The sequence below is a fragment of the Aedes aegypti genome, chromosome 3 (genome assembly GCF_002204515.2).
Source record: "Aedes aegypti strain LVP_AGWG chromosome 3, AaegL5.0 Primary Assembly, whole genome shotgun sequence".
NCBI classification, from domain to species: Eukaryota; Metazoa; Arthropoda; class Insecta; order Diptera; family Culicidae; genus Aedes; species Aedes aegypti.
The window spans coordinates 177,672,392-177,698,440 of record NC_035109.1 but is presented as its reverse complement, the minus strand read 5'-3'; the positions used below and the strand labels follow the sequence as shown (position 1 = coordinate 177,698,440).

Below are 26,049 nucleotides of genomic sequence, written 5' to 3'. Positions count from 1 at the left end.
GAAGAAAATACGCGCCGAAATTCGCCCACTGGTCTATAAATTGCAGGATCTAGCACAGAATTCAGATAGAAACTACTCAAGAGTTTGAGTAGGGGAAGGGGTGGGAAAATGAACACTTTAAGGATATCATCTTGGTTCTGATTGAAAATGAGGAATTTGTATAGATCTATTGCACGACATTAAAAAATAGGGATGTTATCTATACCAGCGACACGAATTCAGACTAAAATAGCTAAATGTACTAGCCCAGGGCAAAACATCTGTTTAATAGAGACAGAAAAATAAAAACACATGTTTGTCGCTAGCAAAATCCAATGCAAATGTTCATTTTACCTGAAAAAATGTGAACATCATGAGAACAACGATTAAAAGAACGACACATGCTGGTGAAAGGTTCGTGGTGCCCATAAATAGTGCGAGGACCACGAATATAAAGAAATACACTAGAGCCAAGAGGGCAGTAAGGTATATTAAGATTTAGAAGCGACAACAAATGTGGACAATCAATTTGTGTTTGTAAAAGATCAGAAATGAATAGTGCTTTTGAGATTTCATGGCGCACGCTCAGTAAGTCTAGACCAATGAGATTGCAACGCTGTTCGTAACTGGGCAAATTCAGTGGATTGTTCCATGGCAGACGACGCAAACTAAACCGTACAAACTTGTGTTGAATTGATTCGATACGCATGATACTATTCTGATAATAAAGAGCCCAAACAGCTGACGAATATTTCAAAACTGACCTTACTAATGAACAGTATGAAGAATTCAAACATTGAATGTTTTTTAAATGTCTTTCTACGCGGAATATGAATCCAAGTATTTTCGAGGCTTTGGTGGTAACGAAGGCGACATGCTCCTTGAAAGTTAATCTTGAGTCCATTTGACGGCCACTGATGTAAGATTTCAACCAGCAAATCCAAGACGTTCAAATTTGGCAGTTGGTTATCTCGTGATTGATTTTATCGAAGGACGCCGAAAAATCCGTATATATCGAGTCTACTTGTTTGGCTTCTTGAAGTGCTTGTGCGATGAAAGTCGTGTAGGTAAGCAAGTTGGTGTTCGTCGAGCGTTTCGGCATGAATCCATGTTGATGGTCCGAAATAAAATTATGACAATTGTGGAGTAAAAAGTCGTAAACCAGTTTCTCGAAAAATTTCGAAAGGGCACACAGAGCTGCAATACCACGATAGTTGCTGACATCACGTTTGACTAACACCGTAATAGAAAGAAACCATGTGTGAAAAATTTTGATTTACGAGATATGTCTTGTTTGGTTAAAATATATATTTTTAAAGCAATGCTTGTGACTAAGATACTAAAAGATATCTAATCTACACATAGTCAAGACAAATATTATTTATGTGCAAAACTAGATACACAATGAAATTTAAATTCATACAAGCATTTTTTCAATAAATTTACTTTTTATTTGATTTACAAGAAATAGTAATCACTCTGTATAAGATTGTCATCATGTCATGCAGGAAAGGTCTGCTGTTTTAAGGTTCACAATGTTTGAATTGATGCAATAAAATGAAAAACTCCATGTACTCGAATTGCTCGAAAACCCTACTATATTAAAAAAAAGCGTGTAAAACTTAGCGCACAAGGCCATCCCCTTACTGTCTACCCAAAACCCTTTCAGACGCTAATAACCTTCCTCTCAACCTCACAAGGGGGAGTTAAAAAGTGGTCATTATGAATTTTAAGAAGATTTAATACTATATCTACATGGCAAAAATTACGCATTCTCAATATTTGACAAGTTTTGATCATGATATATTTTCATATCAGACAAGTGCGAATCGTCATTAGGGAAATGAACTAGTAATATTGTAGAGTGCCTATATGCAGCTTGCCTGGACGAACATGTCATGCTGCAACGGCGGACGCAACTTTGGCCTGGCATATCTGAGCCTCTGTTGCCATGCACGCCGGTCCGTGATAGAGATTGGAATCATTAGCCCGCCGCAAATGTACAACGATCTTGGCAATAAAACGACAAACCACCGCCGGTCGTGCCTTTCCTTCTCATGACGTCGTTTGATCATTAACAGCAGTTGAAGGCACGACTCAATTGGCCATTTTTATTGACCACTTGATGATATACTGCTATGCAATGGACTGATTTTGCTCATTTGATTAGATGACAGGTATTCTGAAAGAAACCGACAATGACATGCTAACTGCAACCAAGGTTTTATGGGATGAAGTCCATTGATCTACTGGCACCTATTCGGGTGGAATCGAAATGAGTTCATCACGGTATAGGCTATAAATAATCTGCTCGCGTGCGCGTAGAGTTCTAATTCGAAATCCACCCTCATCTTCAACAAATCTAATCTCAGTTCCACAATTCTTCTTTAAAAACATTGATGCTTGAAAGAAGTAAAAAAAAAAATCACACAATTTTACCGGAAGTGCACAACACACAGTGCAAACAATTTCTTATCGGAGTACCTCGAAGCTAGATGATTTTCAAAATCGACTCCAGACACCTCTATTTGCACGGCTGTAATTGAGTCATACGTGAGAGTCACGTCGAAGCTTATGGGGACTGGTGAACGGTGTAACTCTGAAACTTTTGTTCGGGCACACATTAGATACATTAGATATGATATAAATATATAATCTTGAAGAATCAATCAATAGCAAACACTGTCGAGCACGATGAGAAAACTTTTTACCTTGTAGTTATCATCTCTGATTGACCAACAATGTTTGGTACCGACGGCTGCCTCAGTACGACCGCAATCGGATATCGGTACTTTGTGCGTCCATCGAATAGAAGATGCATTAGTGGATGAGAATGAGCTCAATCGAGCCTTTTTTGAGGACTGCTGCAGTACGGTGAGAGCAGCTACCAAAGATGCAGCTGAGAACTAAGTTGTGCAAGAAGATTACGGATAGTGCGGGGAAAATAGTGGTTAGGTTTCGAAAGTTAAAATCTTACTTACTTCATTTTGTAACTTCGAAAATCAAAATTTATAAAAGTGAAAATCGAGTTAGTTCAGAGTGGAACGTGTAGAATTCCGTCTGCCAACCACATAGGAACGATAAACTAAGTTTATTTACTCTTCTGACTTACAGCAGTAAAAATAAGTTTTCGAGAGGTTTTGTTCATGCAATTTAGAAGTCCTAAAATCATCAATTCGGCTTATTCTGCGAATGGCATGAGGTGACAATTGTCGACTCGAGTGAAGTGACTCGCCGTGTAAATCAAACGGAGAGTCACTTCACTCGAGTCGAGAATTGTCACCTTGCTATACGAGACCGACAATTCTCACCTCACGCCACTCGTAGAATAATCCCAAATGAGTTGGTTCCTCCATTTGACTGATTGTCGAAATTTTCAGTAATTTTTCACAGAAATCGAAGATTGCTTGTTTGTCTTGTAGGATTATAAAACATTTTTTCATCGTTAAAAACAAAATTAGGTTTTGATGGATTTCAGACTGGTTTATGGCAGAATCTTTTTGTCGGCTTGAGCATGATTGAATGATTTTACATGAAAATCTTAAGCGTGGGATTCGTGTGGCAAAACTCTGATGATTTTACTCTTGCGGAAAACTTCATTGATTAAAATTTGAGGGCGACTACTAACACTGCCTAAAAGTCATTGGAGATTTCTGGATTTTTGTTTTATTTATCTTTGGAAACAAGTTTCAGTTGCCTGACGAGATCCTCGAAAATTATCTCGAATGTTTCTTGGCGAACTATTGACGGGATCGAAGAAATTCGAAATTCTGAACTGGTTCCAATTGAACCGTTTGAGAAATCTTCTCGTATTTATCATCAGGATTCCTGAGATTTTTAACTGGTGTCTGTTATAAAGAAAAAAACGGCAAAGATTTTTGACGAATGTCTGACAACTGGTGGAACTCTTGGAGTTACATAAAGTAACCTTTCAAGTTTAATGAACTTTTTTTAGGATGGTTTTCGAAGAAATTTTTATTGTACTCCGGAAAATATCTTTAACAAATTGCAGGCTTCTCAAGCACCTGATTTTTTGATAGATTTTGGTAGTATTATTTTTAAAAGATTTTTATCGAACTCCTAGAAAGATTTTGAGTACACTCTTGGTAAGATTCTTAGTGGACTTAGTGACACCAGATGATCTTGCTAGAATTGTTGCATTATATGTGGTGGATTACACACGTGATATTGGCTGGCTACCAAGCGCATCTTCGGATTTATAATATCTAAGGCTTGGGCTTCCATAAACTTTAATTTGGAGAGCAACCATTTATAGGGGTCCGTGAATTTTGAAAGGGGTCGCATCGCAGCTTTAATAATGTGGACAACCACTGGTCTGGAGGTGACCCATTTCGCATAAGGCACGGTAAATGGCTGGGCATGGCGTATCATTGCTAGGTCGTGTACCTGAAGGAATAAAATAGACCCCTTTGTGCGGTCCTTAGCCTCCTGCCCTGCAACTCCTATCCCTACCTCCTCGCGGTAATGGCCAGGATACGAGCGACCTTAAGGAAGATCGAGTAGCCAACCACGGTTGGAACTTTGATCGTATGCTGACAGGGAAGAGGGCTTTTGCTACTGCAAACCTGAAGCATCTGTACTCCATGTTAGGCGCGGCTCACAACAGCGTATATTCCCCATGTCAGGGTCGGCTCATTATCGTCCGAGTGCTAGAGAAGGAACTAAGCTAAACTGTGCACTATGGTCGTTCGTCCATTTAGAGGGAATGGTCCTCCGGAAATCTAGGGAGTTGGTGTCAGTCCCTGCAAGCCAGCTGTAAAAAATCATCAGCAAAGGAATGTCAAGGAGAGAATACGCACCAGAACAATTGGCAAAGACCACAGCGTAAACTTCATCGGAAGCACACGCATACTCTCCGATGTACTGAAGATCCGCGGATTGGGCATCGTAGCGCTGCAGGAGGTGTGCTGAACAGGTTTGATGGTGCGCACATTTAGAGGTAACCATACCATCTACCAGATCTGCGGCAACACACATAAGCTGGGAACAGCTTTTACAGTGATCGGTGATATGCAAAGGCGCGTGATCGGGTGATGGCCGATCAACGAAAGAATGTGCAAGTTGAGGATCAAAGGCCGGTTCTTAAACTTCAGCATAATAAGCGTACACAGCCCTCACTCCGGAAGCACTGATGATGACAAAGAAGCATCTTGCGCGCAGCTTGACCACTGCCCAAGCAACGGCGTCAAGACCATCATAGGAGATTTGAACGCTCAGGTTGACCAGGAAAAGGAGTTCAGACCGACGATTGGGAAGTTCAGCGCCCACCGGCTGACAAACGAGAATGGCCAATGACTGATAAATTTTGCCCCCTTCAAGAACATGGCCATTCGTAGCATCTACTTTCAGCACAACCTCCCGTATTGGTACACCTGGTACGGAATCAACGCCCGCCTCGGTATAACCGCGACTGGCCCAACCAAACGTCACAATCGCATAAGCGCAGCATCTCGACGTAGCGTTGGCGGAAGAGGGCGAGCTTGACAAAGCCCCTCTTGAGGACTGAGAGAGCACCATAAAAGCAGCCATCAACAAGCAGCCGAGAGCAGCGTCGGATACGTGGAAAGAAGGACATGTAACGATTGGTTTGATAAAGAATGCAGGCAGGTTTTGGAGGAAAAGGATGCAGCGCGGGCTGCAATGCTGCAGAAAGGAGCACGACAAAACGTCGAGCGATATTAAAAAAAAGCAGCGACCCCACCTACTCCGGGACAAAAAGCGCCGCCTGAAAGAAGCGGAATGTGAAGAAATGGAGCAGCTGCATCGTTCACAAGGAACGTGAAAGTTCTACGTGCAGTTCAACGAATCCCGGAAAGGCTTCGTGTAGCGAGCCGTAATGTGTAGGGATAAGGTGGAAGCATCTTGACGGACGGACGTGAGGTGGTTGAAAGGTGGAAGCAGCACTACGGCGAACACCTGAATGACACGGAGAATACAGGTGCAGAGGGTCACGAAAATGGAGGAAGTGACTACGTCAGAACGGCGGATGAAGGAAATCCGAGGGAAATTAAGGATGCCATCAACCAGCTCAAGAATAACAAGGCCACTGCTAAGGATGGTATTGGAGCTAAACTCATCAAAATGGGCCCGGAGAGATTGGCCACCTGTTTGCACCGGCTGATTGTCAGAATCTGGGAAACGTAACAGCTGCCGGAGGAGTGGAAGCAAGGGGTATATGCCCCATCTACAAGAAGGGTAACAAACTGGAATGTGAGAACTATCGTGCGATCACTATCCTGAATGCCGCCTACAAAGTGCTATCCCAGATTACACTGCGGAACACGTTTTTGTCTCCAGCACCAAAATACCGCCATTCACTCAATTAAGGGTTGCTGAATCCATTGCCGTTTTCAAAATTATCATAGCACGTCTAGTTTTTGAGATATTAGCTGTTGAAAATGCAAAAATTGACTATTTTAGCCAACTTGCATGCAAGTTTCCCAGCTTGTAAGGCAATTTATTAGCTTAGTTTGACACAGAATTCAAACTTTATGTGTATAACAATACTTATCGGCAAAGTTTATAATATTTTCGATGCGGAAAAGTTATTTTTTGATGGTTTAAAAAAGTATTGTATTTTCCCATATAAGAGAAACGGCGAATTTTGTATGGAGAAAGCAAGCATGTCGAAAAAATCGGTTTAATCCAAATTTAATCGCGCAATTTCAATCAAATTTAATCCAAAATGAAAGTTTAAGTGCAAAATAGCATGCTTAGCGGATTAGATCACAAAAAAGTTTGAAAAATTATACTTTAAATTTAATGTAAACATCAATAAAACCAGTGTTTTATACAACTTTGGTGACCTGTAGCTAAAAATTGTGACGTGCTGGAACATTTCTGAAAATGGCATCAGATTCAGCAACCCCAAATCTACTCGAGACACATAATTTGATCCTTGAGTTGTGAGAAGTTATCAAGCTGGTTTCATCAACGGCCGCTCGACGACGGACCACATCTTCACTATACGGCAAATACCAAGTCCCAACGCATCACCTGTTCATCGATTTTAAAGCGGCTTATGATAGCATCAACCGCCAAGAGCTATGGAAAATCGTGGACGAGTACAGCTTTCCCGGGAAGCTCACAAGACTAATAAGAGCAACGATGGACGGTGTGCAGAATAGCGAAAAGATTTCGGGCGAATATTCCAGTTCGTTCGAATACCGCCGGAGACTTCGACAGGGTGATGGACTTTCATGCCTGCTGTTCAACATCGCGCTGGAAGGTGTCAGGCGGAAAGTCGGGTATAATAACTGAGGTACGGAAGTGGAAGTCGCGTCTGCTATAGGCTCCAGAAGGAGGATTGAGAAAGATTCACCCCGGACCAAATGCCTCTATGGACATGAAACATGGACCATGCTGGAAGAGGACATGGAAGAGGTGTGCAGGAGAACGGTGTGTGGCGGCGAAGGATGAACCACGAGCTCGCGCAACTCTACGACGAACCCTGTATCCAAAAATGGCGAAAGCCAGAACGATGCGTTGGGCAGGGCATGTTGCAAGACTACCGGCAACAACCCTGCAAAGATGGTGTTCGCGTCAAATCCTGTTGATACAAAAAGGCGTGGAGCACAGTAACCGAGGTGGCTTGATCAGGTGCAACAAGATCTGGAGAGCGTGGGCTAAAATCAAAGTTGGAGTAACACAGGCATGGAACGAGTAAATTGGCGTAACATCGTTAACTAGGTTTTATCAAACTAATTGATGCAACACCAAGTAAATAAAATAAATAAACGTGTCACATAAGGACGTTTCGCATAAGGACGTTTCGCATAAGGACGTTTGGCATAATAGACGTTACGTATAAAACAGTTTCACACAAGAATAGGTAACATTTCAAAGAAAAAATATAAATCTCATTATGCCAAATGTCCATTGTGCGGAACGTCCCAGTCCCACTGGTCTAAGTGATGCTAAAAAAAAAATTTTTCGAAGTCAATCTAAGATTTTCTTAGGGTTACCAGACGTACTCTTTTTAGAGTGCAAGTACTCTTTTTTGCCTTGAAAAATCGTGTACTATTCTTTTTTGCTAAACGGTCTCAAGTGTACTCTTTTTCAGTTGACAATATGATGATGATCGACAAATCAAATAATCTGTTGAAGAAACCAAATCAACCTTTTTCCCAGGATAACACAGATAATTCACCGTTTTTGGACAAAAACATGCTTAATAAAATTTGCACGATCAGCTAAAAAAAATGTACGATGGTTACCTCACTCAACACAGTAAATGATAAAACTACTGATATACAATCAACTTACTATTAATTTTCAATAAAAAAAAAAGTCAGGTAAAATTCAAAATCACTTTGTTTTGAACAATTTAATCTGATTGAAGCAACTTTTTTTATCAAGCACTTTTTCTAGAAAAGTCATTTTTACGATGCAATTTTTCATGAATAAAGATGTGGAAATGGAAAGAGTTCACTTCGAAGTATAGTATGGAAATCACAAAAATAAACTGTTAAATCTATCAAGTTTCTAAATTTCATAATGTTTTAACAAGTCATTATTAAAACCTAAATCAAAGACAATGCTTAAGGTTCTTAAAAGATCCACGTTTCAATCTTCTCAGTTCTTCTGGCTTCTGCACAAACTCATATTTTTCTACATTTTCTTAAGAAAATAAAGAATATTCTTTCTAGGTACTAAGGATTTTTTTTTTTTTCCAAAAAACCTCATTTGAAGGAAAATATTTTTACAAAAAATCGAATGACTTTTGGTATATTAAATGTAATTAAAAAAAATTAAATAATATCGGTTCACTCAGAGTCAATGTTCAATATACTAAGAAAGCATATTTCTGAATTGGTGAGAAATATAAATGTTGGTTAGTTGGTTTGACTTTATTAACGAGATTTTTAGCCCTGGGCTAGTTCATCTCGGGACCAACGGCTTTACTTCCCTTCCGAAGGAAGTCGTCACTATAACTTTTTACGTCATAAGTGACTATGTCGGGGATGGGATTCGATCCCAGGTCCTCGGCGTGAGAGGCGAGTGTTCTAACCATTACACCAGGTCCGTCCCCTAAATATAAATGTTAAGTTTCGTAAAATCTTTGATGAAAAGTGAAGAATATTGTCTCCATGAAAATCTTAATTTTAATTGAAGAAAAAGTGGTTGTGATTAATAAAAGGCTATTGTTTGGCAATAAAATGTCGAAATTATTAATAAGTAGTGCATTTTAAATTTTTCAAGTTAGACTAAGTATACTCTTTTACAGAGTTGAAAAAATGTACTCTTTTCAGTGCGAGCAAATATGCTAACCCTAGATTTTCTCGTGATTTGTTTTGTCCCCAGCATTTGATCCACTTGTTTGAGGAATGTACAGATAGGATAATTTACCCTTTCTCAAAGCTGAATAGTTTTGAATGCGATGCTTAAATTAATGATTATTATCTCAAAATCTGCTTGCTATCACTTACACCCTTTTGCTTCAGGCCTTCTCAATTGTTTTTCTGTGGAGTGAAACAAGTAATTCAGTGTAATAAGTAAAGATGTTCAATTATATGAAATGAATGATAAAAGCGAAATTTCCAAAACATGTTTACTTACAATAATCTATTTGTTCTATGTTCATTCGTGTGTGTTCATTGATCACATAAAAACTTCTCATGCAAATTTTAAAAAATAAGCATTTGTCCAAAAGCAAATCTAAAATTGCTTTATTTTTTCAATGTGATATCCCAAATATGAAAAAAAACTATAAGTGATAGCTCACATTTTTTTTAGAGTATACATTATCCAAAACCATAGAGTCTCTTATTACTGCAACTATGAGGTTCCGCGCAGCAACGGTGACCGATCCAACAAATACTTGAAGTAAATAAGATTTGGGATAAGATTAGGATTGTTTTCAACTCGTGAGGACTTTTTCTTCATGGCATTACGACCCAACTGAGAAGAAATCCATCATTACTCACCTGTTCCATGGGAACCATCCCTGAGTTATAACCTGAGAGCTTTCTTCGCCATGAAGAGAACAGGATGCTGATATGACGTCATCGTCATCAGCGATCATCAGAGTGAGCACCATCCGCATTATCTTCATAAGATGATTAAATTAGCACTGCGGCAGTTACGATCAAGCCTCCAACATGGTCGGTTGAGCTCCAATATTTAGTTCTAATTTGAGATAAACGTTTCGCGTAAACAAAATCTAATTTTGTGCTAGAATTTTCGCATTTAGGCAACTTGGAGAACATCGGAGAAGTTTGTCTCCATCGATTGATTAAACCAGTTTTGGTTCTGAATAGGTGATGGGTGAGTAGTCGTTAAGCATTTTAATAGTTTTAAAATTAATGTTTTAAGGTGAAGATGAATAGAAGCCAAACTTCAAATTTTCAATAGCACGGATCTGGACAACCAAACATCCGATTAAGCTGAAAACTCAAACGGGTGTTTTGTTCGCCAGATCCGTGCTCTTGAAAATTTGAATTTTGGCTTCGATTCATCTTCACCTTAAAGGGATGCGGATCCTTTTTTTTTTCAAAAGTTAAATACGAATGTTAATTGTTAGGGAATTTTTCTACTGTGTGTAATGCAAAGCGAATAATCAACAGGCTTAAAATTTTAACAAGCATCCAAGAAACTTATCTAAAAAGGATCAAATTCAGTTGAAAATTGCAACTTTTTGGTTCAAATGGCACGAAGAAACAATTACTTTTTACGACCCTGCACTGAAGTGCACCGTGCCCCCAAAGGGAGGGGCGGCACGAGGGGGGAAATATTCATTTGCCGTGACAAGGTGATTAATTTTAATTAATAGCAATCCGTGCTACCTCATAGCCACTGACTGCCGCCGCGGTATGCAGCAAACCACGTGCTGAGCGAGCCCTCCAAGTTGCCATTTGCCAGTTATTTGGTTTTTCTTCTCCAGCAGCAGCAGCACCAGACTTCATGGTGGCCACCAAAACCCGATCCCGGCCGGTAACACCGATCCAAATGTGGCCTGCTGCACAGCCGGCTTCAACCAACTTAGAGAGGTAGCACGAGTGAAGTGCCACAAGATCCAAGCGCTAAGCCAGTGGTTCCCAAACTCTTTCCCCTTTAAAGTTCGTCAAACAGTACGCGGACCCCTATACATGGTTGTTCTTAAAACGAAAGTTCATGAAAGCTTTCCAAAAACCTCATTAGATATCAGAGGCACATTTAAAAGTAACGACTGTTATACACCACAGAAGATGCAAGAATTCTGCTAAAAGCATTTTACAAAGTCCATATCTTCCCATATCATGAAATGAGCATGAAAATGAAATTTCAGACTAAAATGGTCTTCGAAAAAAATATTTCTAATATGGACCAACTAATACGACTAACTTTGTAGAGAACAGTTTTCGTCTAATGTTTCATTTTAAAGTACTAAATACATCTTTCAGTCTCCCTGCATAAATCTGCTTTCTAGACCATAAGCCAGAACAAAATGTAAAAAAAAAAATCTGAAAAAAATAAATGCGAATATCACATTCTCAAGTGTAATATGGCATCAACTGATATAACCAATCAATAGTAATTTAAAATTAGATAAATTGGAAATAGACATTTTACGTTCAGAATCCGCCGGCCACAGGTTGGGAAACCCTGCGCTAAGCAAAGACACGGTCGGATTAAGGGGAAACCATGTAATTTATGTAACTGCATCAGGCGATATCTTTTTATTGCTTCTTCTATCTGTTTCTCTCGCTCTCTCGTGACTTTATGCTATTTGACAAAGTCTTAAGAAGAAATTTTCTTTAATTCAATTTCTTTATGTACAATGGCCGGCACAGCAGCAGGAGCACGACACTCTCTCGGCTCGTGCACGGCCTGTTACCTGGCTCGGCCGATCCGATAGGACCTTTTTTAGTATTCTTTTGTTGCATACCTCTTCAAGTGCACCCAGCGGAACGCTGCAATGATCACACTTTGAGGTACGAGGAAGTTGCAACAGAAAATCCGACCCAAAAATTCTACACAATCTTACGTGGTTTTCCCGGTCTCAGTCTTTGCGACGGAACTTCTTTATCGTAAGCTCCCCAAATATCCGTACGTGAGGCATCACTGGTAACGGCTGATAACTATCTTTTTGTCACCCGCCGGTTTCTAGCCGGTACCGGAGGAAGGCAGTATCAATTTATGAATGATCGTGCTCGCATACCGTCCTGCTTTGCCGGGGCTTTGTTGGAGGCTGCATTTATGTAGGCGTTCTCAAACGATTTGCACGGTGTGAGTTAAAGCATAAGAAAGTCGATCAACATGTTCCAAAAATTCGAATCATAATTGAAGCCTAGGTCAATATCTGAAAATAGTTAAGTACATTAAAGAAGGAATAACGGATCCGATACTCACAAATCAAGCAAGATTATCGAGCTTTAAATTTATTGGAGAAATTGTTCAAGCTTTCAGCTTTGCTGCATTTTACTGGAAGAGTCATAATAACACTTCGAGACCCAATCCATACAGTAGAAATTCACGTGATGCAGCTACAAAACCAAAATTTAAAATGCGGTTGTTGAAGATGACTTAGCTGTAAAAGATAGACGTTCAGGATTAGTAGATTTAAGTTTTCTAGTCAGAATAGTATATTTAAATCTTTGTATGATACAGGGAGTCCAATTTCACTAGAGGTTTAGTTGAAAAATCTAGTATTTCTATGTTTAACAATGGTTAATATTAAACAAGTTTTAGTGGAAATAGGCTCAAAACTTTAGGAATAGTAACGAATGAGATAATAATTCAAAACATTCATTTCAGAATTGAATTTCATGTTGTAGCCGACAAATATATGGGACTCATCGATGCCATAATCGGAAGAGATGTAATCATGCGTTCAGAGATTGAAACGATCATTCAAAATGGAATTAAAATAGGTAGGGTGCCGGTACCAATGGTTGTAATGTACCAGTAGATTGGACTATGGAATAAAAGGAACATTTTTCGATAAAAACGACATGTGCTATTTTTGGTGAATAAATCGTCTCTAGTTTAGTCGATTTGCCAAATTTCAGCTTGTTATTTTATCAAAAAGTCATATAAATAATTAAGTTAATGCAAAAAATTTGCTCCCTTGCACCAGTAGTTGCCGTCGTGTTCCAGTAGTGGATCAACGGATGGAAGCAGTTTTTAAAATGAATGTATAAAAATGAAGAAAAGACCTAGAGATTATCTTTATGCTTCATTCGAAAGATATTATTTGCTGTTCCGAGGGAAAAATGTTAAACCCATGTAAAAATTTACCATTTTGTTCAAAATTCCTTGTATCATTCCCGAACGTCTACTACTGGAGCACTTGCGCAACTACTGGAACACGTGTACCAATAGTGGCTCAAGCAATTTTATGTTAAAAAAATAGTTTCTCCCTCTTTTTATATTTTTCCAATATAGTAGAGGTTGAAATCTTTCTGTTGACGCCAAAAGAGCTCTGTTAAGGCTTTTCGTAATTTTGTTATGATTTTTTATAGCTTAGGTAGTCCACTAATGGCACCGGCACCGTATATGATGTCAATACAAGGTATTTACGCTTTGGAAATCCTTCAAAATTTAAGCAAAATTATCAAAAAATATATAGTATCAGCTCCGATACGTAAGTAATTTTGTTCTCAAATATTGGAAAAATATTTGGTGACAAGAAGGCAAAATTTTAAGAATGTTTTAAAAGTAAATATTATTTCAACAAAAAGTCGCATTAGCCAGTTACAGAATTTGAAATGACTATATCATTAAAAAAGAGGAATATTTCCATTTCAAACCTAGAAGGTTGTCATATGAAGAAAAAATGAAGTGGATGGAAAAATTCAAGACTTATTGAAGGAAGAAATTATTACAGAAAGTAGTTCGCCGTATGCGAGTCTTATTGTGTTAATTCCTTAATTCCTTAAAAATTATTATTTAGGTTATGCATAGATTATAAAAAACTGAATAAAAATTCGATTGTAGATACAGTCAACTCTCCCTAACTCGATATTGAAGGGACCATCGAGTTAAGGAGGTATCGACTTACAGAACACAAAACCAGTGCAACTGCGAACCAAGGGACCATCGAGTTAGACATGAAAACTTTTTCTATGATTTTCTAACTTGATATCGAGATACAGAATATCGAGTAAGTGAGAGTTAACTGTAATTACTCTTTACCTGTTATAGATGATTTGATTGATTCTTTGAGAGATATAGTTGTATTTTCAATAATTGATTTCAAATGTTGATTTCATCAGATTAGAATTGCACCAGAATCCACCAAATATACTTCCTTTGTAGCTCCAAAGGGTCAATACAAATATTTGCGTGTTCCTTTTGGATTATGTAATGCTCCTGCAGTTTTCCAGAGATTCAAAAATATTTTTTTAAAAAGCAGAAAGATGATGAGGAAATTATTGTTTATGTTGACCATATTTTAATAGCTCGTGAAAATTTTGAAAAACATATAGAGAATTTATGAAAAGTTTTTCAAATTTTGAATGATAACTTATTAGAAATCAATTTTAGTAAATGTCGTTTTATATGTGAAGAAATAGATTATTTAAGATATACTTTAAATACATTAGGGAAGAAATTGAACAATTCTCATTCAATTCTATTGAAAGCATTTCTAACTTTGGTTTTATTGGGTCGTTGTGTGATTTTCCAAATTTGTACCAGATTACATTATGATGCAAATGCCTGGAATTATACAAACAAAAAAAGGATTCAATTTGTGAAAGTTTTGAGAAATTGCTAGTTTTGGATAAACGGTGAACCTCACCTTAAGCAGTTTCCAATTCGCTGAAGGTCTAATTTGCGTCGAGTTTTTCTTGCTCGATCTTGGCCCCATCCATTTGGCAATTGTCGATAACGTATCGTGTGGTAGAGACATGTCTTTCATCTACTGTTGTTAAACAGTTCTGAACAGAACAGAAAAATAACAGGACAGTTCCAGATAGCTTTCTTTTGATATGGAAACAGTTCAATGACAGCATAACCGATGCTTTTTTGACGATGTTATGACTATAATTCGTCAATCGCATAATATTGGTGATGTTTCGGTAGTTTTTGAAAGTGCATGTGTAATTCTTTGATGATCTTAGTGAAAAAATCATCGTCTGATTCGTCTTGATGTGTCTCTTTGCTTCAAACGGTGTTCTCCTCAATCTATTCGCAGCAGTCATTTTCAAATAAGTAAGATTTCCATGTAGGGGAATTAGGGGCATAATGGACACGTTAAGCAAATGTTCGTTTTAAGACCCTTAAATGGCAATGTTTTTAATTTACCCCCGGCTAGTTTTCAAGTTTGATGTTAGTACGACGTGCCACATTCATTCATAGTGATAAAAATCATGTCATATGTCAGAAAAGCGAGATAGAAATTTGGGCCGAAAACAAGGCTGGTAAAAAGGTATCGGGGCGAAATGAACACCTGTATGAAATTTAGTTATTCCAACATATGCAATGACTGTCAATCATTCCGATATGCAAAAGGACTCTCCCTCAATCATAATAGCTAAAAAGAACCTTTCTGGGTTCGTTACTTTGCTCAAAAATTAGATTCTTCCACGGTCTTGCTTATATGCCAATTTGAAACTGAGAAAAATTTTAAGTCAAATTTTAAAGAACAATTGAAGCAAAAAATAATTTTTTTTACCGTCAAGCATTTCAAATGCATTACAGATTTCATGCAGTGAATGAACTTTTGATGAAATATGTGTATTATCAGATATTGAAAGGATGTCCATTTCGCCCCGTATGTTCATTATGCCCCTAATCCCCCTACTACTGCTTTGCGATGGTAGTTTGACTATTACTTCATCAATGAGGAGTGGTTTTAGGAGCAGGCCGTTGCACAATGGTCCGAGGGCGGCCAAAACCTCAAAAATCAAAATCCGAACAGTAATATTTTTCTTGACTTCCTCAACACTTCTGTTATTCAAATTCAAAATTTGAAGCAGTTTCATTGGAGTTTGACTTTTATACAGCTCCTTGAGTGAACCGTGGACATGATTTTTCAAGATAATCAATATTTACGATCCACTTTTCACAAGCTATTTATGAATTTAAAGAGAGCTCAAGCCGCAATGGTGTCTTCAGAGAAGTTGTTTGTATATACATATAGCATACCTGAGTTGAATAAAAATTTTCATTATATTCATACAAAGTGAATTAAAGTTAAAATTGTACAAAAAACATTATTTTTAATAAAAGTACCCTAAGACATTAGTAGCCCGCGAATGCCCGCGATGAGAATAAGTTCATTCGAAAGCTAAAAACAAGAGCTTTCAAGTAGGATACAAATTATTTTGCGAAAACTTGCGATAGACCACTTTCAACGCGTTTGAAGGTGTACGGAGTGCAATTCTAATTAAATAATAATAATCCTGTAATACACTAGCACGTGCATTGCAATCACAGTAGCCATGAATTGCATCCCGTCCCGAGAAGAAACGAAAAACTCGCTCCAATCTTCTTCTTCTTCTTCTTCTTTTTATCTCTGGCGTTACGTCCCAACTGGGAGAAAGCCTGCTTTTAAGCAGGCAGGTGTTATTATGATCACTTCCGCAGTTATTAACTAAGGACTTTCTTGGCCGATTGACCATTTTTGCATGTGTATATTGTCTGGCAGGTACGGTGATACTTTATGCTCTGGCAAGTCGAGAAAATTTACTTTACCAAAAGACCTTCGACTGGTGGGATTCGAACCCACGATTCTCAGGTTAGTCTAGCTGAATAGCTGCGCGTTTACCGCTAGGACTCTCTGGGCCTCTATGTACGCAATATTTTGGTGTTACACCTTAATTAAATATTGTCTATACCTTTATTTGATATTATTAGGATATTGAACTACCTTGAATTTAAATTTAAGCTGTCACTAAATAAAATAACACAAATTATCTCGGCTTAAGATGGTTGAACGAAACTATTTCCTTCGACTTCTAGATAAAATGAAACAAATTGGAAAAATCATTCCCTACGTGGACTTGCTTTAGCTGTCAAAACAAGTATGATAACAGACTGAAGCTAAAGACATGACAATCATGCTGAAATTGATTAAATGGATGATACTTGCATAAAGCCAGGGTTAGATCTGAGATATTTATGGAAATGTTGTGCATGAAATTTTTATATTTTTTTTTCAGACGTCACATGAATTTCAACATATATTTTTGAGTGGTTTTTCCAATCACGAGTTCACCGTAGTTTTTTTTTATAAATTTGAAAAATTGGCGCACACACCGTTCTCCTGCACGCCACCGAGGATCGTTCTAAAACTTTAAGAGCAGAGTCCACGTTTCATGCCCGTAGAGGACAACCGGTCTTATGAGAGTTTTGTACATCGTGCATTTGGTGCGACATATTTACCTTCGCTGTCCTGACTGTATGTACCTGTGTTATCTGCGCCATTCAGCTGTTCATCGTAGGGCTGCTTCCACTTTTCGACCACCTTACGTCCGTCCGTCCCATACTTCCATCATTATCCCAGAGATGCATTTGAACGTGTTCTGTTCATGGTCTGTTCAAAGCTTGTTTCAGATGTTTGAACACCACACACTGTTCATCTCCTGGAAACCGTAAACGCCATTCGGTATTTGCTCTTTTCAAAGATGCAGCATATTTCTAACGCCAGATATCAAATAAGTACGCAAATTCTACGCAACAAGTAAAAAGTGAGTATTTATATCAACGAATTATGAATGGTTTGCCCTCATACTTTTAATATTAAATTGTAAACATTTTTTGATATTTTATGATCCACTTGAATAGTTTTGAGCGAAAAAAAAAAATGCGAAACGATAGGCTGCAGCATCATGGAAGAACTTTTTCTGCTACGAAAAGCACTATTAAAATGCCCTTTATAGTTGCGCAAATTGAACCTTCTAAATGACCAAAATAAAAAGAATCTCACTTGCCGGTGACAATGCCAACAATCACATTACAAATGGACGCAAGGATTTTCTAAGCTATAGAGCCATTAGAGTTTTCACGAAATGATAAAATGAAACATTTTCTTTTCTCGATTGTTTCAAGTAATCATATGCAAATAAAACATTAAATTGATTCTCTTCATTATTCGCTTCCGGCGTCATATTGTTTACCGAAGATTCTTTCTAACTAGCTACGGAACTGCACAGTCGATTCTATAATACTATCCCGAATACCATAAGCCCTCGTGAATACCGGATACAATCAGTGGCTCGTGACGCCAAGAATATTCAAGGTGATAAGTCTAAAAAGTACATTCAATAATTGGAAGAAAGAAAAAAAAACATTGACGACTTTCGGACTTCAGAGGTTTTGTAAATCACGCCTTTGTGATCAATCTAGTAATCATGTATGTGTCTTTTTTTTTTTTTTTTTTTTTTTTTTTTTTTTTTTTTTTTTTTTTTTTTTTTTTTTTTTTTTTTTTTATAATTTCCTCATTAGTATCATTCCAAACATTACATTCATTTCTTATATCTAGGTGTTCTGTGTTATTTGACAACACTATCATCCTAATTTGGTAAAACAAATTTAAGATTTAATTAACATTTTGTTAACAACATATTACATTTCATTTGCCGTAGCAGTTCAGTTTTTTTACAGGTGAGTTGATTTCACCTGCTTATAAGAGAAAAAAAAAGTTTTTAATATACTTAACCTAACTTAATCTAAACATATAACGCATTAATCGTGGCAATAGAAGATTGAAACGATTTTTGCCGATATTCTATGTAACTCATTGGTACTATACCAGGGAGGAAGCCTCAGAATCATTTTCAAAATTTTATTTTGAATTCTCTGCAGAGCTTTCTACCTGGTATTACAACAGCTAGTCCATATTGGTACAGCATACAACATGGCTGGCCTGAAAATTTGTTTGAATATCAACAGCTTGTTCTTAAGACAAAGTTTTGATTTTCTATTAACAAGGGGATAGAGACATTTTACATATTTATTACATTTGGCTTGAATGCCCTCAATGTGATTTTTGAAAGTTAAATTCTTATCTAGCATGAGCCCTAGATACTTAACTTCATCTGACCAATTTATTGGAACCCCTCTCATCCTGACAACATGTCTACTTGAAGGTTTCAAATAAAGAGCTTTTGGTTTATGTGGGAATATTATTAGTTGAGTTTTGGAAGCATTAGGAGAAATCTTCCATTTTTGCAAGTATGAAGAAAAAATATCCAAACTTTTTTGCAATCGACTACAGATGACACGCAGGCTTCGTCCTTTGGCGGAGAGGCCTGTGTCATCCGCAAACAAAGATTTTTGACATCCCTGAGGTAGCTCAGGTAAGTCAGATGTGAAAATATTGTATAATATTGGTCCCAAAATGCTGCCTTGAGGAACTCCAGCTCTTACAGGAAGTCTTTCAGATCTGGAGTTTTGATAATTAACCTGAAGTGTACGATTTGACAGATAACTTTGAATTATTCTAACAATGTATGTTGGAAAATTAAAGTTTTTTAATTTTACAATCAAACCTTCATGCCAAACACTGTTGAATGCTTTTTCTATGTCTAGAAGAGCAAGACCAGTAGAATGGCCTTCAGATTTGTTTGAACGGATCAAATTTGTTACACGTAAAAGTTGATGAGTGGTCGAATGTCCATGGCGGAATCCGAACTGTTCATTGGCAAAAATTGAATTTTCGTTGATGTGGGCCATCATTCTGTTCAAAATAACCTTTTCAAAAAGTTTACTGATGAAGGAAAGCAAACTGATTGGACGATAGCTAGAAGCTTCTGCAGGATTTTTGTCTGGTTTTAAAATTGGAACAACCTTAGCATTTTTCCATTTGTCAGGAAAATATGCTAATTGAAAACATTTGTTGAATATATCAACTAAAAATGATAAGCTACTTTCTGGAAGTTTCTTGATGAGCATGTAGAAAATTCCATCATCGCCAGGAGCTTTCATGTTTTTGAATTTTTTAATAATAGTTCTCACTTCTTCCAAATCAGTCTCCCAGGCATTTTCGAAAACGTTCTCTTGATTGAGAATATTTTCGAACTCCTGAGTAACTTCATTTTCAATTGGACTAGTAAGTCCTAAATTAAAATTGTGCGCACTTTCAAACTGCATAGCAAGTTTTTGAGCTTTTTCGCAATTAGTTAGTAATAATTTGTTTTCCTCTTTCAATGCCGGTATTGGCTTCTGAGGTTTTTTCAAGATTTTCGATAATTTCCAAAAGGGCTTAGAGCCAGGGTCCATTTGAGAAATTTTATTTTCAAAATTTTTGTTTCTTAATTGAGCAAAACGTTTCTTGATTTCTTTCTGCAAATCCTGCCATATAATTTTCATATCAGGATCGCGAGTGCGTTGAAATTGCCTTCTCCTCACGTTTTTAAGACGGATCAAGAGTTTAAGATCATCGTCTATAATCACGGATTCAAATTTAACTTCACATTTTGGAATTGCAATGCTCCGGGCTTCAACAATGGAATTTGTTAAAGTTTCAAGAGCATTGTCAATATCAAGTTTAGTTTCTAAAGAAATGTTAACATCAAGATTGGAGTCAACATACGTTTTATATATATTCCAGTCGGCTCGTAAATAATTGAAAGTGGAGCTGATAGGATTGAGAATCGCTTCATGCGATATTTGAAATTTAACAGGGACATGATCAGATTCAAAATCAGCATGAGTAATCATTTGGCTACAAAGATGACTAGAGTCGGTTAAGACCAAATCAATCGTAGATGGATTTCTAGAAGAGGAAAAACATGTGGGGCTATCAGGGTATTGAATTGAGAAATATCCTGAAGAGCACTCATCAAATAAAATTCTGCCGTTGGAATTACTTTGAGAATTATTCCATGACCGATGTTTGGCATTAAAGTCACCAATGACAAAAAATTTTGACTTATTGCGAGTCAATTTACGCAAGTCAGTTTGGAGCAAATTAACTTGCTGCCCAGAGCATTGAAAAGGCAAATAGGCAGCTATGAAAGTATATTTACCAAACTGTGTTTCAACAGAAACACCTAAAGTTTCAAAAACTTTAGTTTCAAATGATGAAAACAGTTGATGTTTTATACGCCTATGAATGATGATTGCAATCATCATCATCATCATCAAGTCGATCATTACGATAAACAAAAAAGTTAGGATCTCTTTTGAGTTTAGATCCAGGTTTTAAATACGTTTCGGTAATAACTGCTATATGCACGTTATTAACCGTAAGAAAATTAAACAGCTCGTCCTCTTTACCATTCAGAGAACGAGCATTCCAATTTAAAATATTTAAATTATTATTTGGATCCATTAGAAAAACGTAATCCAATAACAATTTGATTTGTAAATTTTACACCTACTTGGACTGCTTCAGTCATAGTGGTGGCTTTGAACATTGCATCAATCATAAGATTCAATTGTTCAGTTAGAAAATTAAAATCAGAGGCAGACATGTCATGTGATTTCCCATTGGAATTTCCGGTAGACGAAGAAGCGGAATTACCTGTGGCGGTAGGGTTTTTTCCATTTGATTTGAAACAAGTATAATCGGTACCCATGGATCGAACAGGGGAGGAGTTCGAATTTCCTGCTACGATATCGGCAAAGGATTTACCGTGGGTAGATACATTCGAAATTGAAAGATTCGAACGGCTACCCGACGGATTAAAATTAGTTTGTGAATGAGCATGATTATGATCTTCCTGATGGGTATGATTCATGATCAAGCGATCGTTAACTGAAAAATGAGAATTGTTCGATACTCTACCAGGCAAATTCCGGAAACGACCGTTATCGTAACGGATATTATCTTTCATCTGCCTGGCACGAGCCTCAATGACCCTTTTGCGTGAAGGACAATTCCAAAAAATTGGACTTATGGTTAGCCCCGCAATTACAGCATATGAATTTGGTGGTATCTTCCTTCACTGGACAGACGTCCTTAGCGTGAGAAGAACCTCCGCAAATCATGCATTTAGCATCCATGCGACAATTTTTTGTACCATGACCCCACTTTTGGCACCGACGGCACTGAGTGGGGTTCTGGTAATTTCCTCCAGGTTTCTGGAAATGTTCCCATGTCACACGGACATCAAACAAAAGTTTTGCTTTTTCTAAAGCTTTAATATTATTTAGTTCTTTTTTGTTAAAGTGAACTAAATAAAATTCTTGAGAAAGCCCTTTCCGAACAATGCCAGATTGGGTTCTGTTTTTCATAATGATTACTTGGACTGGGGAAAATCCAAGTATATCATTTATTCCATTTTTGATCTCTTCAGGTGATTTATAGTCACGTGAGAGACCTTTCAAGACAACTTTGAACAAACGTTCAGTTTTGTCGTCATAAGTAAAAAAAAAAATTGTGCTTCTTCTCTTCAAGATGTTTGAGAAGAAGCTCACGATCTCTAAGAGTTTCCGGCAAAACGCGACAGTCTCCTTTCTTTGCGATTTGGAAGGAAACCTTGATTCCCCTAATGGAGTTCAAGATCTCCTGCCTAAATCCCCCAAATTCGGAACAACTGACCACGATAGGCGGCACTCTTTGCTTCCTCACTTGAATCAAAGAGCCTGGGCTAGAGGCTGCTTCGATTTGGTGTTCGGAAAATTTGTCTAGAGCATCGAACTGATTGCTCATTTCGATACAATTATTCATTTCACCCTTGGAAGAAAGTTCGCATTCCGGGGAAACGTCCTTTCTTCCATTCTTGCCACGTGTAGTGACAGTTTTAAAACCCACTTTTTTGGAAGGAAGTAGTGAATTCAGAGATTCACCCTTCCTTTTGTTAGTTGTTGATACCATGTTTAATTAATAAACGAAAGAAGACGTGACCTTCGAAAGGTTTTTTCCCAAGACGATGTCCAAGAAGGATTACCACCGCTAGCTTTCGCCAACGGGTCCAACGAAAAATCGAAGGCACGGGTCCAAACAAGGATCGTAAAGGGATCAATAGTAGAAAAAATAGTACTGAAAAGTACTGTTTTAGTAGCACTGAAAAGAACCGTTTTTAATTTAAGCACTGAAAAGTACTGTTTTTGTAGCACTGAAAAGTACTGTTTTATTGCTTTAGGTAGTTTTTAAGAAAACTTCCAAGAGCAGAGAGAATTCGTGTACGCACAGCACGAAGGTACGATGCGCACTGTATGTGTGTTTAACTTACTGAACATGAACGCATGGGCAATCAAAGGAACATTTTGGAACGCTCATAGAACATGAGCGTTCAAAAGCATAGCAAGCCATACTGTATAGAAGCAGCCGGGTTAATGATGGGGACTTTTGTTCCACAACATTAGGTTGCTACTTTTTATGGGGTTGAGTTGCAGCTTAGTGAAAGCAGCAAAAGCGATAACTGACGAAATTTGTTCAGCTAAGATTTGTAGCTGCAAAACATTTACGTTACAGCTGTATTTTAACGTTATTCGTTGTATTTTGACTGCTTTCATTTCTTGCTGCGTAGGCTGCTTAAATACAACTTTTATATAGCAGAAAGCAAATAATCTTGGCAGTTACAATTGTTAGTTGGGTTAACCATGCAGCAAAAAAATGCAGTTGGTTAAAATATTAGATATGATATACATAATACAAATGCTCGCTAAACCCGATCCAAATTCGACTTTTTCTAGCCTGAGCTCGATGCGTACCCGTTAATTTTGCAGTATTACAAACTCAAACCGAACTCGAAAAATTTCAAATTTTCAAACCCGCGATATTTTCAATTTTCAAGATAGTCGTCGGCTGGAAACGTATCGCCTCAGTAGCGTATCGGCAACGAGCTTCCACAAAAATGATGATAAGACTCCTTCTTTGAGGTATCCAAGCACTCGAGATTCAAACCGCAGCTTGACGCAATTTCGAGAAGAGATGTCGAGTTTTCAGCATTTTATAGTTCCCATTCGTAATCAATGTATGAGGCCCATGATTTCGTGTAGCTTCCAATAAGGCATCGATAGACACGTTAATCAAAGGCACTCTCAATATCCAAGAAAACACTCAAGTAGGATTGCTGCTAAGCGAAAGCTTTCTCGATATTGTATAAAACTTTGTGTAAAAGAGACATAGTGGACTTTCCAGATTGGTAATTTACGCGAAGGTCACGCAATAGCATACGTGAGATATATTTTCATTGAATCGATTAAATGTGGTTTTAGAAGATCCAACAGAGTCTAAAATGAGAGAGCGTTCTCGCCAAGCCCCCAATCAGTTAATTATCAAAATTACACACGATCCATCAAGCGATCGTAACGACTCGGTTGGGAACCAGTGTTCCCCTAGCCGAAACTGGGAGAGATAACGTGCGAGTAAGAGCGTGGTTGCTCACTAATCTACTCGTCCAGAATGGTTGAGAACAGAGTAAACTATATAATGAGGTGAGGTACGAAAGCTTAAATCAGTTTTCATTTTGCTCTTGCATTGAAAGCATCTCGTTCCTAAGCCAAACCGAACCTTCTCGTAGGATTTCTGTTCGATCTCCCTTGCAAGTTCGCTGCTATCGAAGGAAGGCTATTCATCATCATCCGTCAGACATCGTCGTTTGGCCGTTAGTCCACCAACCCAATTTATATTCTCGGTGGTGTCAACTTGTCGAGAGACAGTTCTGAAAACAATACAACAAGTGTGTGGCGAAGCAAAATCGTGGTTTTACGTCAGCAAAAAAAAAAAATATTAATCGGTTGCCTCGAACGATCCATTTAATGTCAGTCAGAGCGGAAAGTTTGCCATCGAAAGGAGAGTTTCAAATTATCATCAATCGCGTGTGTTTATATACAATCGGAATTTAATGAGTCCTTGCAGACGCGTTTCTTAAGCCAGAGTGTGCGGTGTTCTCAGAGGTCAACAATTGATCCGCTAAGCGACGTGACTTATTGCCGCCAATCTGAATCCCAGTGTGCACTGTTAGCGAGTGTTGAGGAGATTTACATTACGTACCCTTACGCTACAGTTGGCCATATGTTAAGCTACGCTCAAAAAGTGAATCTACTTAACTTAATGCTGCTGAATGTGCTGATAAAATACCTTATAAACTCTAATGTTACATAACGTTTGGCTAGAACGCTAGAATACGAATCCCGTTGAAAGTCCTTACTGAAAAGTGGAATTGCCAGGCAACAAGCACAAACCCAAAAGGTGCAACGTTAATCGGAAAAGCGAATACAAGTCAAGAAACCCCTGGCAAGAGTAAAAGTGTAATAAATTCTTGCTACTCGGTTGGAAAGTACCCGCGATATATTGCATCCCGGCCGGAAAAGAAAATCAATTCATAAAGGTAGGTAACTGCAGCAATGTCTCTGTTGAATTTCCTCACCATATAGCGGTTGATTAACACTATAATACGTGGCAAGCAGTCTCTCCGGTCCACACTATTGATACAAGCTATCATAATGTACCGGAACGCAACGCGACATTAGTCACGTGAACCAAAGACTTTCCGTTCTTATCGCTTCCCATTACCGACTCTTGTGGCAAACGGAAGCTGTCTAGGCAGCATTCTAAATATACACAAAACTGTCCAAATTTTTGAACGCCAATGAACGAAAATTCATTCATTGGTTTCCTCAATGGGGGAGAGCACATGTTCACTAATACATGCATATCTGCTTAACGATAGGTGAGCGGTTAGATAAAAAACGATGTAAGAGAGGCGGCCAAAACTATGCTCTAGCGCGAAGAGAGGGAAATAGTTCGAAGAGAGAACAAGGCGATGCGTTGACTGATGCAATTCGAAAGGAAAATTTCAACGATCATTCCATTTCCAAGAAATCCACAAAAAAAACTGACCGTTTGGATAACAATCTATAATATGCGTCTCTATGTTTCTCCCTTCCAGGAATGATGAATCTCAAAATACTGTACCTGCTGGCCATGGCGGCCATGCTAGCGCCTCAGATCAACGGGCGTGCGGTAGACCTTGATCAGGATAACTCACTGTCAGCATCATCGTCCTCTTCGGTGCCCCGCATGTCCCGACCCAATTTCGTGAAAATCACCTCACCCCCTCCAGTGCAAATCACCCAAGTCCGTGGCAGTACCATTGAGCTCGAGTGCGAAGTCATGGGATCGCCAACTCCTACCGTACAGTGGGTTCACGGCAGTGGTCAAACGGCAGATGTAAGTCATCAAAATCTCGAACGATCAATCAAAGCAAAATGTTAATTGACTTTTTT

General features: G+C 38.1%; 1 protein-coding gene across 3 annotated transcripts in view; it reads left to right on the top strand.

Moving 5' to 3' along the window:
- LOC5573583 (neural/ectodermal development factor IMP-L2) overlaps window positions 1-26,049 on the top strand; it is a 120,390-nt gene that overhangs the window by 93,317 nt on the left and 1,024 nt on the right. The window contains exons 1-2 of one of the 3 annotated variants that reach the window (XM_021849152.1): window positions 10,244-10,266; window positions 25,713-25,993. In XM_021849152.1, the coding sequence (XP_021704844.1) occupies window positions 10,263-10,266; window positions 25,713-25,993 (285 nt within the window). In that variant the 5' untranslated portion in view covers window positions 10,244-10,262. Of the gene's footprint in view, window positions 1-10,243; window positions 10,267-24,273; window positions 25,152-25,712; window positions 25,994-26,049 lie in introns of those variants that run through there. The other 2 variants (XM_001654666.2, XM_021849153.1) reach the window with 2 other exon arrangements.